The 24174-nt window shown below is 39.9% G+C and overlaps 1 protein-coding gene across 1 annotated transcript in view; it reads right to left on the reverse strand.

The window, feature by feature from the left end:
* The window catches only part of POU6F2 (POU class 6 homeobox 2), a 558245-nt gene that overhangs the window by 397262 nt on the left and 136809 nt on the right, over positions 1-24174 (reverse strand). The window contains exon 2 of the mRNA XM_066584657.1: positions 21413-21584. Within this exon, the coding sequence (XP_066440754.1) occupies positions 21413-21584 (172 nt within the window). The remainder of the gene's footprint in view (positions 1-21412; positions 21585-24174) is intronic.

Raw genomic sequence — 24174 nt, forward strand, 5'->3', positions numbered from 1 at the left:
GACAGCCCCTTTAACCCCTTACTACTGCCCCCTTCCCACTTTAAAAAACTCATAAGTCTTTTATTTATCCATCGCCGTCACTGTTAGGGATTTTGTTGGCCGAGTTGTAGTTTTCAATGGTACTATGTAATGTAGCACACAATGGACTTATTTTAGTGGGACGTCCTTACCATTTAGGAGGACATATGATTTTTTGATCACTTTTTATTACATTTTTTTCTTGACGGGGTGACCAAAAAGCGCAATTCTGGCATTGTTTTTTTTCTGACGAGGTTCTCAGTGTGGGGTAAATAAGTGTTACTTATTTTGGATGCAGCGATATGAAATATGTTTTGGGGTTTTTGTAATTTAGATTCTGTTGTTATAAATATTGCAAAAGTTTTTTTTGTACTTTTTAGTCCCCACGGGGAACAAGAACTTGCGATGACCTGATGATCGCTCCTGTAGTATGATGCAATGCCATAGTATGACTTTATACCACGATCTGACAGGCAATCCATGAAGCCAGGCCACAGGGGGGCTGTTAGGGACCTCCGAACATCGATCAGGGCATTTAAATACTGCTGTCAGTATTGACAGCAGAATATAAAGGGTTAATGTACTATAATAAAACATCAAAACTAATAAACAATATATATTTTTAAAAATATACTACCAAAGAACCCAAATAAAAATTGGAATTAATTAGTTTATACAATTAATGTTATTTCACATTAAGGTGAACAGCTCGCATTTCTCCACTTCCGCGTTTTATTTTGCTTTCTACATCTCTCTTCTTTGCAAGGAGCATTTCGTTCATTGATTACTATGTAAGGGGGGGGGGGGATGAGCCCCTTTTAATGTGCTTGTGGCTGCCTGCATATGGGTACATTTTCAGCTGTGGAATGAAAAGGAGCTTTAGCCCTGCTCCCCAAAAAGGTCTTTAACTTATTAGGACTACCTCTGTGTTGGGACTCTGCATAAGGACTAAATTTTGACCCCAGCTGATGCTACAGTGGCCACCTTGGCCATATTAGTGATTATAGCTGCATCACAAAAGGACTTAAAGAGTCTCAGCAGCAGAAGTGATTAAGGCAAGTGATTTGTGTATGGCATAGTGGCCGCGATTTCTGACAGCATGGAGTAAGCAATGTCCCCATGCTAGAGAACATTGCAGAAAAGGGCCCTGATGACTAAAGGCTGAAATGGATGATGAAAGGGCCTGATGATAGGGGCTGAAGATTCAAGCTGTCAGCAAGAGGGCCGTGATGACATGGGAAATGAAACCAACATCACACAACATGAAAGGACAAGGAGTTTCTCTTCCTGCAGGAGACTTGGTCCCTGAAGAAGCAGATAATGTTATGAACGTGGATTCGCCTCCTGAAAGCGCTGGGTCTTATTGGTTGAGCGCTGAGCCAATCACAGGCAGCGCTCAGCCATTCACTGAATGACAGCTGAGCGCTGCCTGTGATTGGTCACAGTGCTCAGACAATCAGAGGCAGTGTTTTCAGGAGGCAGGTATTTTTAAATCCCGGCTGCTGAAAGAGCTTCGGAACTTTGCCTGGGACCAAGCGACAAGACGCGGTGGAGCCCCGACAGCAGCAGACAAGTGAGTATATATTTTTTAAATTTTTTACAGCAGCTAGGGATGATTTTCATGGAAGGGCTTATATTTCAAGCCCTTCCCTGAAAATCACTATGGGTGTTGCCTGCATCCCATTGCTTTCAATAGGGCTGAAGGCTGTAGAGCCGGCCCCATTGAAAGCAATGGGCATGGAACTTTAGTCATGCTAATTTTGCACATCCGTGCAGCACATTTTTTGGCGCAGCACAGATGAGCACAAATACACGCTCGTCTGACTGAGCCCTAATACTTTATAGTGTTCTTAGAATATGGTCTTATATGTCATCAGTGTTACTGATATTAAAAGTGGAGGAAATTAAGAGAGTTTATTACTCAGGGGATATAGAAAGTTATTACTATTACCGTGCTTATGTATAAGTAAAGCGCACATTTCACTAATTCAGGGAATTAAATAGAAAAGCCATAAAATAATGTAGAGACAATACAAAAAAAAGGCATTTACAAAGGAATACATAGCTCAGGAAAAAAAATCACAGGAGCCTTCGTTGTGGGTTCCACTTTAAATGACATCAAAAGGGCCTAAAGAGAACATTTTTATCAAACAACAAATTCTGTGCGGTTGAAGAAATAACTTTATATGTTGCTTTGTCAATAAAATGTAACTGTCCTGGAAATTACATTTGGACGTTAACAGTATCCATCTTCAGGATGGCCATCTCTAGAGAATACAATTCACAGGGCCTATATAATAGATGTAATTTTTATGAAAAGGAAGATTCAGACTAAAATCGCCAAAAATCCAGCATAACAGGAATGGCCATCATAAGACAGAATCTACTAACAATGTGTAAGGCTGAAAAAAAGACATACGTCCTTCAGCTTAGCCTATTACCATTCAATGTTGATCCAGAAGAAGGCAAACCCCCCAAATTTTCCTAATTTAAGGCAAAAAAAAATTCCTACCTGTCGCCAATCTGGCAATCAGAATAATCCCCGGATCACCGACTGGATCTGAAGTGATCAGTGACTATAACATGTAATATTGTAACACTCAAGAAAGGCATCCAGGCTGCTCTTAGACTGCTTTCCTCTTTGCGTATAGAAAAAAAGAAAAAAAGTCTGGACAATATCATATCACATCCAAGACAATGGCCTACATTTATGGCTATGGAGATGAGCAGGCGTAGATTTGGGACAAAATTTGCACCAAATTTTCTGGCTTTGGTAGTAATAAATCTTTCTAAATGTTTTGGCCGTAGTTCTCCTGTCGAGCCACAAACGCTCCTTCAACTTTTGGAAAGCGCGTTACAAAAAGTTTTGGTAAAAACAGGTGTGAATTATTAACATTCCAACAATGTATGTGCACTCACAGAATAAGTCACCCTTGGCCATCTTGAGCAATCAATGGTGACTTTTATCAATAGGTTTTATGTTACTTTTATGACATAAAGTCACAAATTTTGGCACATAGCATAGTTGCACAAAAGATACGAACATTTTAAGCATCTTGTCACTTCTTGCCCCTTTTCAAAAGTGGTAAGAAATGGGGGTGGAGTTTAATAGTAGGAGCAGGGCTACCCAATGTCCAACATAGTTATATTAACTTGTGCCAGAAATTGCCATAAGCATAGACTTATTGTGTATGATTATAGCAGAGATACCAATCTTTGGAGCAATGACAGCCAAAGGTGCCCCAACTTGATCGAGAGGCATGCGCTTCTTAATAAATTTGGTACATTTGGACTTTGGATTGAGACTGGCACAAGAAAGGTCTTAATAAATATGCTTGGATCTGCCAAATGGGAATGTATATTTCAATGGAGAGTTTGCTTTTGCAGTGCCATATCTCCAGAAAGCCTGATGATTCTAGTCCGTAGCCCCCCTACTCATTAGACATTTGGCTGAACCACCACTTTTATGATATAAGGACAGTTTTAGCTAACTTAGCCAGTGCGGTCACTGTGGCCTGACCCAATTGGATGTCTCCTAACATAGAATTCTACACTTTAAAATGCAAACAAGTAAATGTTAACCTGTTAATTTTGGAAGACACCCTAGGATAGAGTAGAACAAGCCTTTCATTTCCGATCTTACTGCCGAAGGTGATCAAGGCAAAGTGGTCCCTATACCAAGTTCTGCTATTGTAACTCCTCGCGACTTGTTATGCTGTTGATAATAATATATCCCTTGAAAACTAAAAGAAATTACAATTTTGGAGTATTTCTGTATCAGACTCAGAATTCTTATTATTTCTAACATATAGGTTAAGAACCTCAGGATTGTTATTGACTTGTAACACAAAGTCATCCGTCTCATTCTGGTTAAAACGAAGAAGACAATTAGAAGAGAAAAGCTATATTACAGAGTTTTAAGACCTAATGTAATAGAAATGATATATAATGCTTCACGGATGGAAGGTCTTCACTTGCAGGCATTAGTTTGGGAATGAACAGAAGCATAGTATTAGTTAAGGACCGGATGACTTTGTAAATAGACCTTTGATCCCATCTTAACACAGTTGATAACCGCTTGGTTTCTGGACACTTCTGTGGTTTTCCGGTCCGGTTCTCTATTTTAAGGACTTGTCAGAGAAGTTCAGGTAATGAGGGCATGGCCACCGTCACACACTCAGCCTACTGGCATCCTGATTGAGTAATGAGATGTTGAATTTTAGTAAGTCATCATCAAACAGATCCTGCTTCTAATAAAGTTATCTTCACTAGAGGCTGCACATGATAACTCACTTTTCTCCATTCCCTTGGAGGGCTTAAGTAATCACAAATCTCCCGTGAAGAAATTCTACTTATGTTTTTCTTCTTCATGTCTTTTTCCTTTTAACGTGAGGACGTCTGATGTATTATTTATCTCCAGACGTGCGCCAGCGAGATCCCAATCAACTGAAAGCTCTGGTTTTCAGACAAATTATTGGTTTATTATCATCTTATAAGAAATCAACTTGAAAACCTGCTGAAACCTTTAGCATTTTTTGGATGGAACGGAAATGTTTTTTTCCGCAGCTGATCCCTGTTAATTAGGAAAAGACTCATATCTCCATGTGCATATCAGGTACTTCAAAGCACAGAGCGCCGTGTTCATCTAGTTACTTATCATTAGTGACACAAGGAGTACAAGCATTGCATTTCAAATCAATACCGGCACTGCGAACCAGTTGGATTAAATGGAGGGTTCCTATCAATTGGATTACTAATTATGGTGTGAAATTTCCAGGCATTTACCTTGAACTTCCAGTACATTAAATTAAACCTTTTTAGACAAAATAGCTGTTTTGAAGCCATAGGATGTGAATTAATTTAAACTTCGCGATGAAGAGACAGAGTACAAAGCTTTGCAAAACGCGCCTGACAGTGAATTTGCCTTATTAATATTTACTCAAAAGAAAGTTGTTGTTTCTGCACTTTATTCGGCTACAATGTACTTCATATCAATGAAGATTAGCCTGCCATGGGGACGAGGCTGTTACAGTGTCTCACGAAAGACAGAGCACTTGTCACTGTTGATAGGGTAAATAGCTGTAATTGTGGCATTGCACAACGGAAGCGTAAATACCAGAACACTTCCTGTGTATCCAGGGGCTGCCGCTCACAGACACGGGAACACACAATTACCACAAGTTCTAAGGCTTTCATAAAGTATTTTTCCGGGCAATTTCAACTTAAAATATTTAAGCATTTGTTTTATTTTGGCGTTTTTCTATTTAAAAAAAAGAGCAGGAAAAAAATGCAATACCCAGAACCTTCTGAAAAGCCCTGCCGAAAAGCCAAATGCTTTGCTTTCAGTGTATCATTATAGGCTGTAACGCAACCCTCGGGTCCTGGACAGACAAAGATGGCCGGAGCAACTCTCTGACTACCTGATGCACATTAGTCTCCATCGGTTTTCATCGGTGATCTGACTGGCCGGTGCTGCTCACTTGGGCTTCATTGGACAATCAAAGCAGGTGGAATGTCTTAGATGGAGAATTAGTAAGAACAACATCATTTCAGTAAAGGAAAAGACTTTTCACATTTAGGCCCTTTTTCACACGGGCGGTGCGATTTTTGACCGCCCGCATCATGGCCAAAAATCGCATTAACAGGAGAAAGTCGCAGCTAAATCTCCCGTTCTCCCACCTGTTCACATGGACCTCCCCTTGCCAGCTGATAGCAGCAGTGGAAGCTTCCATAGAAGCCTATACGAGCTGCCTGCAAGGGAGGGACTTTAGTAGCGCTTGCCATGCTAAATTCCCTCACCCTCCCTCCCCAGCCTATGGGAGCTGCCAGCAAGGGGAGGGGCAGGGACTTTAGCATTGCGAGATGCTGCTAAACTCCCTCCTACCTCCCTTTTCCAGCAGCTCTCATAGGAGTCTATGGGAACGGCCGGCATATTCCGTCAAAAGATAGGATGTATCCTATCTTTTCCGGCCATGTATAAAAGTGGACAGACAGACACGGGCACCGTATGCTCTATCTTTTTCGGCCAGCTGATTTTACGCAGCAGAAAATCTCCCATCTGAACAAATGCGTTGCAGTCCAATGCTTCAGATCGTCGCAAATTTTCAGCCGGTGTTTTTTTTATTGCGGCAAAATAGCTGCAATAAAATGCTTGTGTGACAGAGGCCGTAGGCTCCATTCACATGGGGGAGTATGGGTGCAATTAAAACCGCACCAAAAAGTGCATCAGTAAAACCTTGTGTGTTTTTGCCAGAGTTCTAGTAAAATGTGGCAAAAAACGCACTCAGTTTTAAAAATGCACGTTTTGGTGCGGTTTTAATTGCAGCCGAACTGCCCTGTTTGAATGGATCCTTACATATGCTGGGGGAGATGACCAAACCTCCAACCCCCTATGTTCAGAACAACACTTGTACACCCCGCCTCGGTCTAGGGAAGTTTTATTCAGGCTCAATGCATTTGGGGGTCAAGGAGAAGATCCTCCTCCTTAGGAAATGTACAATGCAGGCAAAGACAGCATAACAACACAGCACAATGTATACACACTGCAATGTATCTCTTCTTGTATACTCAGTAGTGGGACTGGAATGACCTGCATCACATGACACTCTGATCTCATACCCGCCCTTTGATGATGACCCGATCAGAGGCTCGTCACATGGTACATTCTACTGTTCCTACTATTCTTTTCTGTTTGTATATATGCCATGTTTTAGGGATTTATGCATTACCATTATTCTATCATGAGATTTAGCTATATAGCTGATTAGATCAGGTCTTCGGTGACAGACCTCCATCGGTGCCAGATCTGAAGGACAGCATTCATCAACATGTTGTAGAGATTAAATCTGACTCACTGTGTTCAACAGTGGAAAACATGCTTGTTGTGAATTGAGAGCGTTGTTGAAAACCAACTGGAACTTATTGAACATTTTTGATATTTTTTACATGGCTACATTGCCACCTATTGATGGCTTTTTTTACAAATTTTTTTTTCATAAATGGTGTCGCATCATATTAGGTGGCCGTTGTCCGAATCTCATGTCATTTGAAACAGCAGAACATCTGCCAAAGGCCTTTGAGTTGGAGAAGTTTAATTACGCTAACCCTGTATATCGGGATCCGTATGTATTCCAGTATAGCACTGACCCAACAGGCATTGTATGAAGACAGTTCTTAGGGAATTTAGTAGGCCCACGTCAGTCCCTTAAAGCCACCAGCTCCCATGCCCTGCCTAAAAATGAAATAAATATAGATAGCGCTTAGAGCAATGGAAATTTTCCATTGCCGGTCCGAGGTTGCCTTCAATGTGGTTGAAAATCCAATCCTCCACCAAATCCCTGATAGGCGTCCTGGTGCATAGGGAGAGCGTCACGACCAATAACCCAGGTTATAAGACTACCTTGGTCATGTAAACAAGCCAAAGTTAGAAGTAAAAGATTCCTGCACTCCTGGTGGGTTGTAGTATAAGAAATATCAGGTGGGCAATGAAGAAGAGACATTTTTTTCACACTTACATCATAGAGGAGTCTGCTAGACCGGCGGGACTCTTCCATAATCCAGGTCAGCTCTAAGTAACCTCCAAAGGCTGGCGTGAGAGTCCAACATTTTCTTATATACTTCAAACATACAGGAACATAAAGTTTCCCCAAAGAAGAGCAATATTTAAAGAGCACCTCCCTGTACTCTGTATTGTGCTGTGGATGAGGATTGTATGTCCTTTAGTATTTTTTTATATTTTTTTTTATGTTCCTGCATGTTCTAAATAAATAAGAACATTTTGGACTCTCACACCAGCCTTTGGAGGTTACTTAAAGCTGACCGAGATTATGGAGGAGTCCATTCTCTCTAGCAAACTCTTCTACGAAGTGTGAAAATAATGTCTCTTCTTCATTGCCCCCCGCTATTCCTCATACTACCAACCCAACAGAAGTGTGGGAATCTTTACTTCTAACTTCTGCTTGCCAGAAGATGATGGAACATCATAAATGCCCCATCTTCAGTAGGGTGTCAAGCTGCAGTAACCCAGAGAAGCCCCTCACTGGTCTAATCAATGCTTGTTGCCAACAGCACACACATCTAGTGCAATTCATGAGATATTTACTTACCGCACACTCTTCAGTTCCATTGGACCTGTGTGCTGTTGTCAACATGGCGGCAAACATCATGTGGATAAGGGATCAACACAAGGGTTAAACAGTCTTGGCTGTAACTTACTCCAATCGCACGCCTCCTTCCCCAGAGGATGATCGCGCAGGCACATGTATGGTGCTTGGAAGAGCATTAATAAAGGAAAATATATTTTGCGAGGAGACGGCATGGATTAGTACTTAAGAAAGATATCAGTGACTAAATGGACGGTCGCGTTAAAGTGGTGGAGTCTGAATATGGAATAAATAAAGTCTTGCATAAGATGGGCAGCTTTTCTCAAGGATCAGATAAGAGCAGTGTGCAAGGCTGATATGTCATAACATGAAGGCAAGATCATTTGCCACAGACAACCTTCTTCAGAGTAGATGATATTACGCTGTTGTACTGGCCATAGTAGATTAGATTAGAGAGGATTGTGGTCAAGAGCCGGCTGGCAAACACTTGCCTGAGGGGCCAATCACACACACTAGCCCATACATAGCCGCACATCCTTACCCTGTTTGCCTTCACTTGCCATATACAGGCAGCAGAGGTAAGAGGACTTTAAATCCAGTCGATGTCATGAAACATTCGTTAGTGGTGTTAATTTCATGTTCGGATCGCACATACATATCCACAATATGCTGTACCAGAATCTGGCATTTGTATACATAGAGTAGCTCTACTACCTATTAGCAACAAATACAGAGACTAAATATTACCATCATACAGTGACGAAATAACATCACAATGCCTCAACTGAATAATACCGCCATATCATATCTCAATATTACTAATATACCATGACTGAATAATACCACCATATCGTATCTCAATATTACTAATATACCACAACTGAATAATACCACCATATCGAATCTCAATATTACTAATATACCATGACTGAATAATACCACCATATCGAATCTCAATATTACCAACATACCACAACTAAATAATACCACCATATCGTATCTCAATATTACCAACATACCATAACTGAATAATACCACCATATCGTATCTCAATATTACCAACATACCATAACCGAATAATACCACCATATTGAATCTCAATATTACTAATATACTTCAACTGAATAATACCACCATATCGTATCTCAATATTACTAATATACCATAACTGAATAATACCACCATATCGTATCTCAATATTACTAATATACCATGACTGAATAATACCACCATATCGTATCTCAATATTACTAATATACCATGACTGAATAATACCACCATATCGAATCTCAATATTACCAACATACCACAACTAAATAATACCACCATATCGTATCTCAATATTACCAACATACCATAACTGAATAATACCACCATATCGTATCTCAATATTACCAACATACCATAACCGAATAATACCACCATATCGTATCTCAATATTACTAATATACCATAACTGAATAATACCACCATATCATGACTGGACAACATCACCATATTGTTTTCATAGAGTTTAGGACTGTGTGCCGTCTTATAACACATGATATGTATAATGGGACCATTTAGAAATTTAATTGTGGCCAGTAGATCCACTTCAAACGGATGGTCATTTTCCAACTAAATTTCAGAAATGCCATAATTCTATGTGTAATGGCATATGAAACTCTAAAATGGGTAATTTCTTACTGCAGTATGGACATTAAAGCCCTGTGCCCAAGGGTACTCTGTGAAAACATTGTATGAAGTGGTCACTATATCCATAGCTCCCAAGATGGCTGTATTCGCATGATTTACCCACATGACCACCTCCCCAGCCACGTGCTCTTCTGCATCCGTGCATACGTACACTTGCATGCTTTCAGCACTTGCACAGAAGAGGACACAGCTGGTTAGGTGGTCCCACCATCTTGGGAGCAATAGGGGGCTTCAACGTTTATGCTGCAGTAGGGAATGACCTATTTTAGAGTGTCAGTCCATTTTATGTCACCCCCCCCCCTTCTCTTAGACTTCCATGTCACCACTAGTCTGAGATTTCATAATATCTCCACAAACTTCAGCTCCCTCTCTGTGAAGCCCCTAGTCTGAGCTTCTACTATGTCTCCTCCTTTGTAACTCCTAATCTTAGTCTCCACAATGTCACTCTTAATCTAAGATACTATCTTGTCTTCCCCAAATCTCAGCCTCCTCAATTGCATTGTGAGTTTATGCTAGTCTTGTTTTCCAACTTGTATCCCCATATTACATATTAAAAGAAATAAAGTAATACTCACCTAGCCGCTGTGGTCCGGGTCGCGGCCGCTGGTCTCTGCCACTGATCCGGGCTTCCCCTGCAGTCACAAGTCTATTGCTGTAGGCCAGGTTTGAGAACCCCGCCTCCAGCAATAGAGTGCTGTGATTGGCTGTCGGCACGCTCGATGCCCAATCACAGCCCTTCATTGACTGTCTCAGCCAATCAGCGCCGGTAAGCTCTGATTGGCTGAGACAGTCAATGACGGGCAGTGATTGGTTCTTGACACTGGCTCGATGCCCAGTCACAGCAATTTATTGCTGGAGGCGGGGTTCTCAAACCTGGCCTACGGCAATAGACTTGTGAGTGCAGAGGAAGCCCGGTTCAGCGGCAGAGACCAGCAGCCACAACCCGGACGGCAGCAGCTAGGTGAGTATTACTTTTTTTTTCTCTATCTAGCCTAGCTCGGACTTATATTCGGCGTAGGGCTTCTATTGCAAGCCCTCCCCCGAAAATCGGTGAGCAGTTAACGCTGCCAAAAACGCGGCACCAAGTGTTGCCGCATTTTCAGCAGTGCTAAAACCGCCGCCCATTCATTTCAATGGGCGATGCAGGGCTGAAAACGGCCAAAAATAGAACATGCAGCGCTGTCAAAGCGCAGCGTTGGAAGACGCTGCGTTTTCAGCCCTGTGTGAGCAGCCCCATTGAAATGAATGGGAGCATTGTACAGCGTTTAGCGCTGGGCTGAAAAGGCAGTGCTAAACTCTGTACAAAAACGCCCTGTGTGAGGGAGGCCTTACTGTCTTTTTACTAGCAGCTGGTGCCACCTGGAAAATGTAGATTCACCAACGCTCTAGGTGACCCTAAACATCTACTGTGGGACTCGCCTAGGGGAAAAATATCCAGCTGACCCCAGCCATTCCTGATTGTGGTAAGGTCAACAAGGTAGTCCAATAAGAGGTCCCATTTTATATTGCAGAAGTTATCACATAAAAGGCAAGTTGTTCTTCAGATGAGAGAAGGAGTGAAATAGAGAGCAAAGAAAACCCCAGTGGACAAGAGGAAATAACTGGAAACATCCAACGGGCACCCAATTCACTATCTACCCCACCATGACCAGATGCTTACCAGTAGTTATGCATGTATAGTATCACCAGAGACAGTATGATGGTTCCCCCAATTTGAGATGCAGAATAGATCAGAATGATTTGCATTTTGGAGAAACAATGGAGAAACTACTCTGAATGTTTTGCTCATCTTCAGGTAAAAGTAAAGTAACAATTCTACTATCCCATCAAACAAAATGGTCTTATAGTTAAATAGAAGTACAATAAGATGGATCGGTTCTGTTCCTTGGAAAGATCTTGTATAACCGAATTACATTGAATGTACCTAGTGTATACAAATGGGATAGAGTTCTGTATGGTCAATGGAAACTTTAACTATGGGTCCTGTATGAGATCAGAAGGAAAGGTCTGCCTTTACTCACTCTCTTGCCCATTGGTTGAGGTTGGTATTGTATACATTTGAACCTGCTAAACTGCAATACTAAATACATTCCAGGGGCAGAAGTGGTGCTGCTCCTGTGCCGAAGAACCCTTTCCTTCTAATCTCGTAAAAGCCCTTTTGATCACTCAGCCCCCTCCTCCATTCAGAGAGAAGAAGCCACATGATCCTCGGTAAAATTCGCCCTTCTGTTTGACTGTAGAGACGGGCAGCCCCGCATAGTGTCGGGCATACAGTAGGGTCGTACTTATAGGGATAGAAGATTGGACCAATTGAGATGCCAACCAAGACCTCCGATCTCATCCTTCTCTACACCCTTGAATCCAAATCATTAACTAAACAAGCTAATAACATGGTCCCAACCCGTATTAAAAATGGGTAATTGCGGATTTTCCATTACCCATATAGATGTGCTGGGGGTGCAGATGGGGAAAGATATAACCCTGCCAAATCCAAAATTAGCATGTCATAAACAAGCCCATATGGAAGAATGACCACTATATTATGCTACAATCACATGCGGATCCGAACTGCAAACAACCCAACTGACTACCTTAGAGATTTACCCTAAATACCATACAGGCATGAAGCAATTCTTCTCTGCTCCATCTCACTTGAACCTGATATAGAAGTACAGTGCAGAATGAGGCTGCGAACAAGCCCAGATCTGGCCGGCCGAGCATTTACAGAGAAGGGTCTCCATGATTTGATATTATTACAACAAGAATCCACTCAAGACTCATGTCTCAAGCCGATCTCCCAGATACACCCTGAAGAAAAACAGGAAACTTAGGGCACAGAAGGAAAAAAATGACATTTCTGAGCAGTGATTTCTAGTAGCCAGAGTGCTGCCGCTGCCGCTGGAAATCAATAAGGCCGAATGAATGAGGCTGCCAGTAGCTCAGCAAGAGATTACATATTTGGATAGAAACATGAATGGTAAACAGCACAAGGTTTTAAGGCAGGATCACATGCAATGAAATGGTAAATGGGGTGTATAATAGGCTGGCAATCTAGGCGCTCATGGGCGTCCGCAGGAATGCCAGGATTTGTTTAGGATCGTATGCACTGTTTAGGACTGGGGATAAAATTGATGCATGCAATATCATTTATATGCAAACTGCAGGAAGACTGCAAAAGAGAATACTAAGCACATAGTTAATGCTTCCGATAGAAGTATCAGAGAGCAAATAGGAAAAGATCTAAAATATTATCTTCTGTAATTCATAACATTTAGACTGCAGCGAGGATATTACTGGGAGGATACGTGGATCTAAGTACAACATACTGTCATAGTATAAAGGGATCTGATGGTCACAAGAAAGCTCCGCAGGTCCCCGGTCTAACTACATATGTATCACCACACTGCATCAGGATTTATGCAAAGCCAATGATGTACAGGTACTACCGGCTGCACAGATGTGCGCCAATCTGCCTCTTATCACAAATGTAGAAAGTGTTATACTGCAGGGCATTCCTATTTAACATGGTGTTATATAAAGATATGCTAATAAAAGGTCTGTCTCGATAAATCTCATCATCATGGGATTGATTTTAAGGTGAAAGCAATATTTTCAAGATGGTGCCTGATAGGCATTAGACAGGGGGCTGCACTGCATGGAAGTGGCTGCAATACACAGAGGAGTTTGACTGGCAATCAGGTAAGGGGGCAGGGGTGGAAAAAAGTGTTTTCGCAGGAGTGGCCCTTTAAGTCATGGGAAAATCTTTTTACGAAATAGCTTCTATTCATTCATATTAGCACATCTGGGGACTCTGATTCTGCCACCTGGTCGCCCATCTTACTAAGCATGCAGGGGTCCGTGCGCCCTGTATGTATGTAATATCTATTTCATAATACGGTTCCCACAATAATAATGGAGTGAAAGGTAAATTAGTCTACATGTCAATATAAAGGCTGAAAACAAGAAGACAAAGTCTCTGTGTGACTGATCATATATACCAGATGCCCTTCAGCGTCTTTGGGGGGCGCTCTGCCGTAGTGCTGTACTCATGCCGGTGTTAATCACTGATGAGGCTTCCAATATCAGGCCAGCTTACTGTTTGCGGTCCGTTTCTGAACGCTGCAGGGGACACTGGGTAGCCGAGTCATTCCACTGGACCCTGCAAACCCGGGATCTCCCTGTACACATCTCAGGAACTAACTGCTCAACCACTTCCTGACGAGACTGGAACTCCTTCCCCAGGAACAGACTTTACGATTACAGTGGTATATAGTAGCTGCAAGTCATATCGCAGAATTAAAGTCCACCGATAAATAGTGCTATATTGTCATGATGGCATTGGGAAACTCTTAAAGAGACAGCATAAGCCGTTGCATGTTTGCTGTTGTTGATAAGCCCGTTGCAAGCTCCCCAAAAAGTTAGTGCATATAGTGCTGAGTAAGGATAAAATGTTAACATTTACGGGGTAATGGTCAAAATATACTGAGAATCAGAAACCTCGGAGAGGAATAGTAGGAAGCGGTCTGCTCATAGATCCCAGCGTTATAACACCTAAGGCACGTTTAGTCATATCTTCCATAATAGACACAGTCCTTATCACAACTGTGTTCACAGCCGTACGACACTGCGACCACTTTACTGCCGACTGTATAGTAATTGGGAACATACTGTTACCCTGCTAATACTGTAGCCTGCGCCAGCAGCACACGGTGCCAGCCGGGTCATGCCATATGCAGATGGCTTATATTTTCTTCCACAGAGAAGGTTCCTTCCGAGCGGTCTGCTCCCCCGCGTGTCCGGCCCCATGCTGTGCACAGATTTCACTTTCAGGTGCAGTTTATGTATTATTATGTCCAAATGTGCCATTAGTACCTCAAAATAGCAGTGGTGACCACAACCTACACATTACGGCGCTTTAAACTGTATTTTGCACATAATATGTGCAAACCCATAAAAATGTACAATAACCTTTGTCATAGCTAACAAATGGAAATGTAGTGTCTGCTGAATGATGCTATCAGAGATCTGGTATATAATATACGGAGGGGCAGTCGCTGTATGCAGGGTGTCTACTTTGCATCTTTACGGTGCCTGCCCATACGCTACAGCAGGGTCAGCACCCCGTCAATCACCAATGGGTGCTGAGTAGATGGCGGGTCAAGCAACACTATCTGCTTCCCCAGGATGCAGATGACAACTGAGATCGGAGCCGATGCCCTATAGAAATATATATTCAGGAAGTACAGAGATTTGTAAGTATCTATATGAATGTGTACTGATGCGGTATATTAGTGTGAATGTATATGGGTGTGTGCTTCCACTGTGGATATACAGGAGATGTGTGTGCAGGTACAATATGTGCAGTGTATACACCCCAGTGCATCTGCTTGTAGATATTGTATGCTTGTGTATGTGTGTACATATATACAGGGTGTCCCAAAAATGGAGATATACTTCAACATGAAACATATCTGCAGAAAGGCTATATTTATAGGATTATATAGACGAAGGATCACTTTAAGTCATGTCTGACTTCTGCAATCACATTAGGTGCTCAAGTAGACACCATTAACATCCAGACGTTTTCAAAATTCCAAAACCACCTCAAAACGATCTTGCGTTGCTCAAAAGTCGGACGTGCGTCCATCATTGTATTCGACTGCTCTGATGACCACATGGGGGCTTTAGCAATCGTGCAACTATGGACATAGATGCAACATTATTGCTACTATATATTGCTGCCATAATTCAATTTGGATTTTAGAAAGGGCCTAGATAACCACTGTATATATATCCCTATATATATATATATATACACACATAGATGTATACATATCCCTATATATATATATATATATATATATATACACACACATAGATGTATACATATCCCTATATATATATATATATACACACACACATAGATGTATACATATCCCTATATATATATATACACACACACATAGATGTATACATATCCCTATATATATATATACACACACACATAGATATATACATATCCCTATATATATATATACACACACACATAGATGTATACATATCCCTATATATATATATATACACACACACATAGATGTATACATATCCCTATATATATATATATATATATATATATATATATATATACACACACATCTTAAAGAAGAAGATGGCACATATGTATACACACTACAGTAGTGCTTATCTAGACCCCTTTTATATATATTTCTTAGAAAAGTAAGACATCATTTATGATAATGAAGTTGATCTAAGATCCAGTTGAATAGTGTATAATTTCTGAAATACCATCACTTCCAATACTTGTACACTATACGTGTTTGTATCCTTCTGCTGTAATTGCAACTTTCACATATTCATCACATCTGAATCATACACTAGAAATATCAGGAACTAGGAAGAGGTTGCTTATGCATTACTACTGTAGAAGGAGCACTGAAAGAGTTAATTTTGTATTTTAGCAATGAAGAATGGTCTAAATCAGAAATATTAGTTCTCTCCTGTGTTCTTATTATGTAATTATATATATATATATATATATATATATATATATATATATATATATATATATATATATATATATATATATATATATGATGCAGCTCCATCCTTCTCTGTCCCGGGGAAGCTTACAATCTAATTTCCCTATTAAGGACCCCCACAATCACAGAGTCTACGATTCCATCCTTCTCACTCTACAGTTTGCCTTTTACACCAGTAGTGCGCTGTAGGAGGAAACCCATGAAAACATGACAAATGTACAGACCTATAAACTGGATGGAGACGACCCCCAGGCTGAACTTATGGCCTCAGAGCTGGAAGACAGCAATGACACCCGGAGTCCTACTGTATAGTGTTTCCCGGAGCGAGGAGTAGAGGGCTTCTAAGTAAAGGGGTTCGCTACACGCCATTAACATCATCACATCACATGAGTTAATATCCCGACATATTACACTAAGCACTCATTGTTATTAGAATGAACTAGACTGCAATTATGCATTTTCTATTCATTTTTTATATTTCTAGTGAAAAAAATGTCCACAAAAAAAAAATGTCTTTACAAACTGAAAAAAAAGATGTAAAACTGCTGCAAACTAATTTGTGCTTTTGGATATTTGATGCCATATTTGTAGTAATGATAAAATCACCGGTGCTGCTTATAAGTGTCATATAACACCTTGTAATATACATCATGTTGGAATTCATTCCCTCAGTTTGGCTCTTTTTTGGGACCCACAGCTGGTAAGAGGAAAGCTCTTTAAGATGAAGGTACTGCCCACTTGTGAGCTGAACGAGACTTCTTACTGCTACAGTTCTATTATGGACTGCGAAGAACACTGCAAGGTCTGGCAATTACTTCTTACAAGTTGCTTCCTAACTTCGGTAGAACTTAAATACTGCGCACACTTAAATTCATGTCACTAACAGTATTCAAGGGCAGAGACACAGTTATGAGGTAGAAGCTGGGAAGAAGTGAAGGGGTTAAAATCTCACATCTTCAGGAGCTACATTGGGAATCTATGTGTTTTCCAGGTCTCTAAATCCAACAGCTTAGACACAGCAGTGTCCTGCAGTAAAGATTTCTAGAATCCCCGTGTTATGGCAAGTGAGTAACCAGCCGAATAACATGCAGCACGCATTTAACATGGCAGCCGGTAGGAAAGGAACAATGATGTCACATCCCAACATCCCCCCGTTTAAAACATTGCTACATGTGTAGATGCAGAAACTAAATAGGATTGTGCATTGTACAAGGATTAATGAGCTTGCTAATGTCTTTCGAGTAACCAAATATTTGGCCTTCTGAGTGGTTATATGGCCATTTGTGATTTAAAGATTCCCTTCAAGACCTGAGACCTTCAGATACGAAGATGGTTGTGATGCTGCCCTTTAGATATTGTATCATTGTGTCACTAGGTACTACTGGGTCACTAGACACCAAGAATGGGAACTTTAGAAGACTTAGAATATACATATATTAGTTCTCAGGTTTTAAGAATATTCCTTGTCTTAATTGTACATGTGTGCAGTAATGATTGGGAGGGCGACCCATCCATGAAGAAGCCATCCTGTATGTCGCAGGGTCCTCCCCACTTCGCATCTAAATGTAGGGATTGTCGCTGAACTCAAACTAATAAGTAGTTGATATATTTAGTTATAGTTCTAATTGATGTCATAGTATGGTGGGATGACAAGAACATATCCTGGAGTGTGCAGCCCGATATCATCTCTATCCACAGATAACTCATCATTATTAGCAAATGGGTACATAGGGTATGGTCACAACAAAATACTAAAAGGAAAAAAAGTCCAACTTCAATGGGGTAATACCCTATGCAATAACTTATAAACATGGTGTAATATAAATATATGCTATTAAATGCATTGAGAAGTAAAACTTTTCTCTATAACACTTGCTCTATCTAATCAATCAACCTATCAATATATCTGCCTATTTGATATCTATCCATCTCTTATCGATATATCTATCTTATATCTATCTAATATCTATCTATTTATCTATCTTATATCTATCTATCTAATATCTATCTGATATCTATCTATTTATCCATCTAATATCTATCTATCTGTCTACCTTTCTTATATCTATCTTTCTTATATCTATCTTTCTTATATCTATCTATCTTATATCTATCTATCCATCTAATATATATATATATATATATACCTAATATTTATCTATCTATCTCATATCTATCTATCTAACTTATATCTATCTATCTCATATCTATCTATCTATCTATCTATCTCATATCTATCTATCTTATATCTATCTATCTCATATCTATCTATCTCATATCTATCTATCTATCTATCTCATATCTATCTATCCCATATCTATCTATCTATCTATCTATCTATCTATCTATCTATCTATCTATCTATCTATCTATCTATCTATCTATCTCATATCTATCTATCTATCTATCTATCTATCTAGCTATCTTATATCAATCCATTTAATATATATATATATATTTTATCTATCTCATATCTGTGTATCTATCTATCTACCTCATATCTATCTACCTCATATCTATCCATCTAATATATATATATATATATATTTATTTATGTATCTATCTCCTATCTATCTATATCATATCTATCTATCTATCTATCTATCTATCTATCTATCTATCTATCTATCTATCTCATATCTATCTATCTATCTATCTATCCCATATCTATCTATCTCATATCTATCTATCTATCTATCTATCTATCTATCTATCTATCTATCTATCTATCTATCTCCTATCTATCTATCTATCTCATATCTATCTATCTCATATCTATCTATCTATCTCGTCTATATCTATCTATCTATCTATCTCATATCTATCTATCTCATATCTATCTATCTATCTTATATCTATCTCATATCTATCTATCTATCTATCTATCTACCTATCTATCTCATATCTATCTATCTATCTATCTATCTCATATCTATCTATCTCATATCTATCTATCTCAAATCTATCTATCTATCTTATATCTATCCCATATCTATCTATCTATCTATCTATCTATCTATCTATCTATCTCCTATCTATCTCATAGCTCTCTATCTATCTATCTATCTATCTATCTATCTCGTCTATATCTATCTATCTATCTCCTATCTATCTATCTATCTCGTCTATATCTATCTATCTATTTATCTATCTATCTCGTCTATATCTATCTATCTATTTATCTATCTATCTCATATCTATCTATCTATCTATCTCATATCTATCTATCTCGTCTATATCTATCTATCTATACATACATATAAAGTTCTGAGTAGTAGATTTTTTAGAAAATAGCCTGGTGCCGTATTCTGCAAAGTATAACCGCCATTTGTTCCACTTCAGCTTACTTTTCCCTGCTGTCATGTAGTAATCTACTTGTTGCGTCTCTTCATGTTTACTAAGACATATTTAAACTAACTGATTTTATAGAGTTTCTTTCCTCTTATAAGTAGATAAAACCACCTAAATGATTCTAATTCATTGTTAAACAACACATCTACTCTCCAGCGTCCATAGTAACGCCCCACGTAGTTAACATATACAGTACACTATACTACATACCACACATTCCCTAAACCATAGGAACATACATCACTTTACCCACAGGAAGAACTAAACAATCCCACGAGGTGCTGGGAACTAACTACACATAACATGTATATAAGTGAGACTATTAGGACAGGCACGTCCCAGGATCACGATTGTCATATGAGAGATGGGCTACTCTGATATGGCATGTGGAGTCCTTATAGGAGCAGCTAGAGATGATGACCCTGCTACTGCACATAATCCACGCGGAAATAAGGAGTCAGGCAGAAATGAAGATTTTACAGAAAGACTTATTTTCCAAAATAAAGACTCATTATTTGTTTCGGACCTCTGAAATGAACGAGAACACTTTACAAAGACAGGAAATAAAAACAAAAGAAGCGCGAAGTTAGACTTTGAGTTAAAGAAGCAAATAATCAGCAAATATAATAGGAACAGTTTTTTACTAGTTTTATAAAAGGCAGTTAATAAATCCGATGCTGGGGGAAATGGTTAAACTTTTTTGTATTGTTTCCCGCCTACAAAAGCTCTTATCTACACATTATTATGTGAGCTGTAACTTTATTCCATTATTACAAGCAACATACAATTAGGAAAAAAATAGTTTAATTTGAATAATCACATTTTCAGGCCTAAAGAATATTTCAAAGATCAGCTAAACACTCCGCTTTGGGCTCGGACTTAAAACTAAATCTGGAGCAGAAATAAATGAACAGAAAATGCTTCTTGATGACCTCATCTCACCCTGAAAATGAGACCTTGAAGCCTGATCTATCTTGTGTGAGCGATATCCTTCACCCTAGCCTTTGCTCCTCTTTGTAATTGGAGATCACAGGTGTTGGAGTGGACTTCCACTATGCTATCTATTTGAATGACAAACGCCTATGAAAAAGTGGAATCCACAGCCCGCTCCTCTGCCATGCTGCCGGCGGGAGCAGCGCTACACACTCATGTACAAGGAAATCATTACATCGGGGGCTTTCATCAATCTCATCAGCATCACTCACAATTTTTAGGCCGTGGCAGTTTTGTCTCAAACTTGCAAACCAAATTCTTTACTTCTCTCTCGCAGCATGCAAATACCCCCTTACACCTGCCTGACAAGACGACCATGATGGAAAATAAGTTCAAGATCACAAAAATAAAATAGTCATAAATTTAAAAAATATTTTAAAAAAATATATATATATCCTGTAAGCATAAAAAAAGGAAGAGACTAAAAAGATTTGGGTTTGTAAAATGGAGCTTTTTTTTTTTTTTTGAATACGAGAAGCATTAAAGGCCACACTGGCCTGGAATGGGTTAATCAGAGACAAGCATGTCCAACTTCACTTACGACCATCATGCTAAGCCTTTAGGACGACACATTGGCGAAAGCACAAGAATTGAGGAAAAGAAGCAAATAACACTCCATAATGATAATAAGAGGGGACACGGGTGTCTTGGGCAGCATGGTACAAGTGAAATTAAATACCTAGACAGACTTACCGAAGAGCTTGCTGGGAGTGTCCTCACCATCATTTGATTCCACAGGAGCAAGCAGGGGCTCGTTCAGCTCACTGTCTGAAGTAGCTGCCTTGTCCTCACCTCTCGACTCTGCATTCATCTCACTCCGCAGCAGCAGCAAGGGCTTACTGACTTTTCCGGCTATCATTGGATCCTAGTGATGGGGGGGGAAATAAAGAGTGAGCGAAATAAGGAACTAAAGTGGATGCTAGATGTTAGTACACTCATTCCAACACCTTCCCCCTCTCCGGCTCTCCTTTACACACACATACACACACACCGTCTCTCTTATCTCCCCAGCTGCTCCTGTTGTTATTGCTGGCTGCAGTCAAGTGAAGAGCTATTACAGATCCAATGAGTTTTCCATTACACCCCACCCTATTAAAGCTCAACTATCATGTGAAAGATTCAGAATGCTTTTGGGAGAGCGAACTTCTTTGAAAGCATGCTTACAATCATCTTCGTAAATGCATGATATGCTGGGTTGGCTCCTCAGCTGACGGTACTGCAACAAGGCACCCCTTGGCTGAATGAAGAGATCCCCTCACATATTGCACCAGAGCATAATTATACACATTGACAAAGTACCTGCCTCCCTCCTGTCATTCTCTCTGCCCCCTTCTGCCCCTTTTCACTGCCTCCGACTGCAAAACGCCTTCTCGTTCCAAGGTGATTAACCTGGCATTAAGATTGGCGAATCCACATAATGAGACGTGATTCCAAATGAATCGCATCGATAATATCTTTCTAGCCGAATGTTTTTGGCAAACGCTGACGTTGGGTGCGAAGAATTCGAAACTTTATCTTTTTTGTCTACTCCTGTTAAGTGCTGAAAGGGACAGCAGTCTATTGAAAGCAGTGCAGCCTATTGAAGCGGACAGCAGCCTATTGAAAGGGTCAGCATCCCACTGAAGGGTCAGAGGAGTATTGTGCTTCATACGGAGTTCACAATGACAGTGTTTGCACCTTCACAACCTAAACTCATTGTGAAGGGAGCTGCGGAGAGGTCTTACAATTAAAACTGGCATTAATTTAGACTTAGGATTAATTGCAGCTACGTGAATGCAGAAAAAGACGGCAGGAAATAACAGCGAATACAAAGCGCTTCTTCCAAGTTCAAGTGCAATATCATACTAGTCATTTTTATTTCAGGACAATAAAGGAGCTCCCAATCTGCACATAATCCGGTCTCCTCCGGCTCCAAAACAACGACAAAAACTTCATAGCAAAAAATAAGTAAATAAACAATCACAATGTGTTACCATATTGTATCCATTTACCTCGAAAGCCAAAATCATTCAAAGTGCAATCAAACAAACAAAAGTAGCATCAATACTTACACAATAATTGCAACTGTTGTTACTGCTGCAGCATTAAGGCCCCAGAAGGTAGGAATAAAGTATATCTGCTGGTGATTGGGTCGGTTCTCCTCAGTCAGAGGCCATGCTGGGGTCATAGGCTCTAACACAATTTCTCTATTCCCTGTGCATAGTGATTTTTTTTTGTATGTGTGTGTCTATGGCGGATATCAAGACACTAATGAAAACAGCCAAATAGGGAAGAAGGTCCAAATGACCCTGTGTTGTTATCTGTCAGCTATTTATTGCTAAGTTCATGCCTAAATGACTCTAATGTAGAGAACAGGTGACCAGCGTGCTAGGAGGTGGGCTAGGATGCTCCTAATACCCCATCATCACATTGGTCGATGCGTGCCTGTGGCTTCTTTAATGTATTCATGTCTGAAAACTGAATTTGATATGACACATGATAATCTATGAAAATGTTAATCAATACAAATAGTTTAAGCTGTCATCAAATGCACTTCTTTAGTCAATACTCATATTGCTGCAAACAATGTCACTGTCACCGAGGCTTAATTTGCACAGCACTTAAATATTGGAGTCTGTGCATCAGTGCACTCCTCTTGAAATACTGTAGGTAAACACATTTTCTCCCTATTTAAGGCTGGAGCACTCAGCATGCATTTAGCTGAGTCGAATCCTACCGTTTGAATACCTTGATAGGTCCACTGGAGGGCAAAATTAATACTTAATTGAATCTCACAGTCATCAAAATAATCAATACTTTTTTATTATTTATTCTTTACAGTCTGTTGACTGTTTCAAACCTCAGAGGGGACGGTGGAAAGGATTCATGGCTTCGAAACACTGTCATTTAACAAGGTAATTTTCAGCGGAGCATTAGGGGTTGTGAAACATATAATAAAACAAAAATGGTGGCTTATAATAGGAAGAAAGAAAAGAATTATATTTCTGCCATCTAATAAAACAAGATAAATAAAAAAAAAAAGCTGGTGCAGAGAGAAAGGAAAATAAAAAGGGGGGAGGAGGGAGGCTGAAGGGAGACGGAGAACGAGGATAGGTAGGAGCTGGGTTTTGAAAGGTTTTATCATATCAAGAGCAGAGCTGAGCTTTCATAATGCTGACATTTCTCATCCTGACAATCCTAAACAAGTGAAAAGGATGGGATCGCTGATATCATCTTTCATCACATCCTCCAGCTTAAGAACCAACATGACAGGTCCTCTTCCCTATACACTGTTAATTACTAAATAAAACACTCCTGCGCCGGCAAGGGTGGCAGCACATAACCCATGCCAGGGGTCTACGCAAGCCACAAAGTGGGTCTTAAAAAATTTGTTTTTGGTAGGAGATCAAAGAGGTCAGTAGATAATAAAGAGGATACAATAACGCACCGGGCAGGCGAAAGCCTCTGGAGACCAA

Source organism: Eleutherodactylus coqui, chromosome 12 (genome assembly GCF_035609145.1).
Source record: "Eleutherodactylus coqui strain aEleCoq1 chromosome 12, aEleCoq1.hap1, whole genome shotgun sequence".
NCBI classification, from domain to species: domain Eukaryota; kingdom Metazoa; phylum Chordata; class Amphibia; order Anura; family Eleutherodactylidae; genus Eleutherodactylus; species Eleutherodactylus coqui.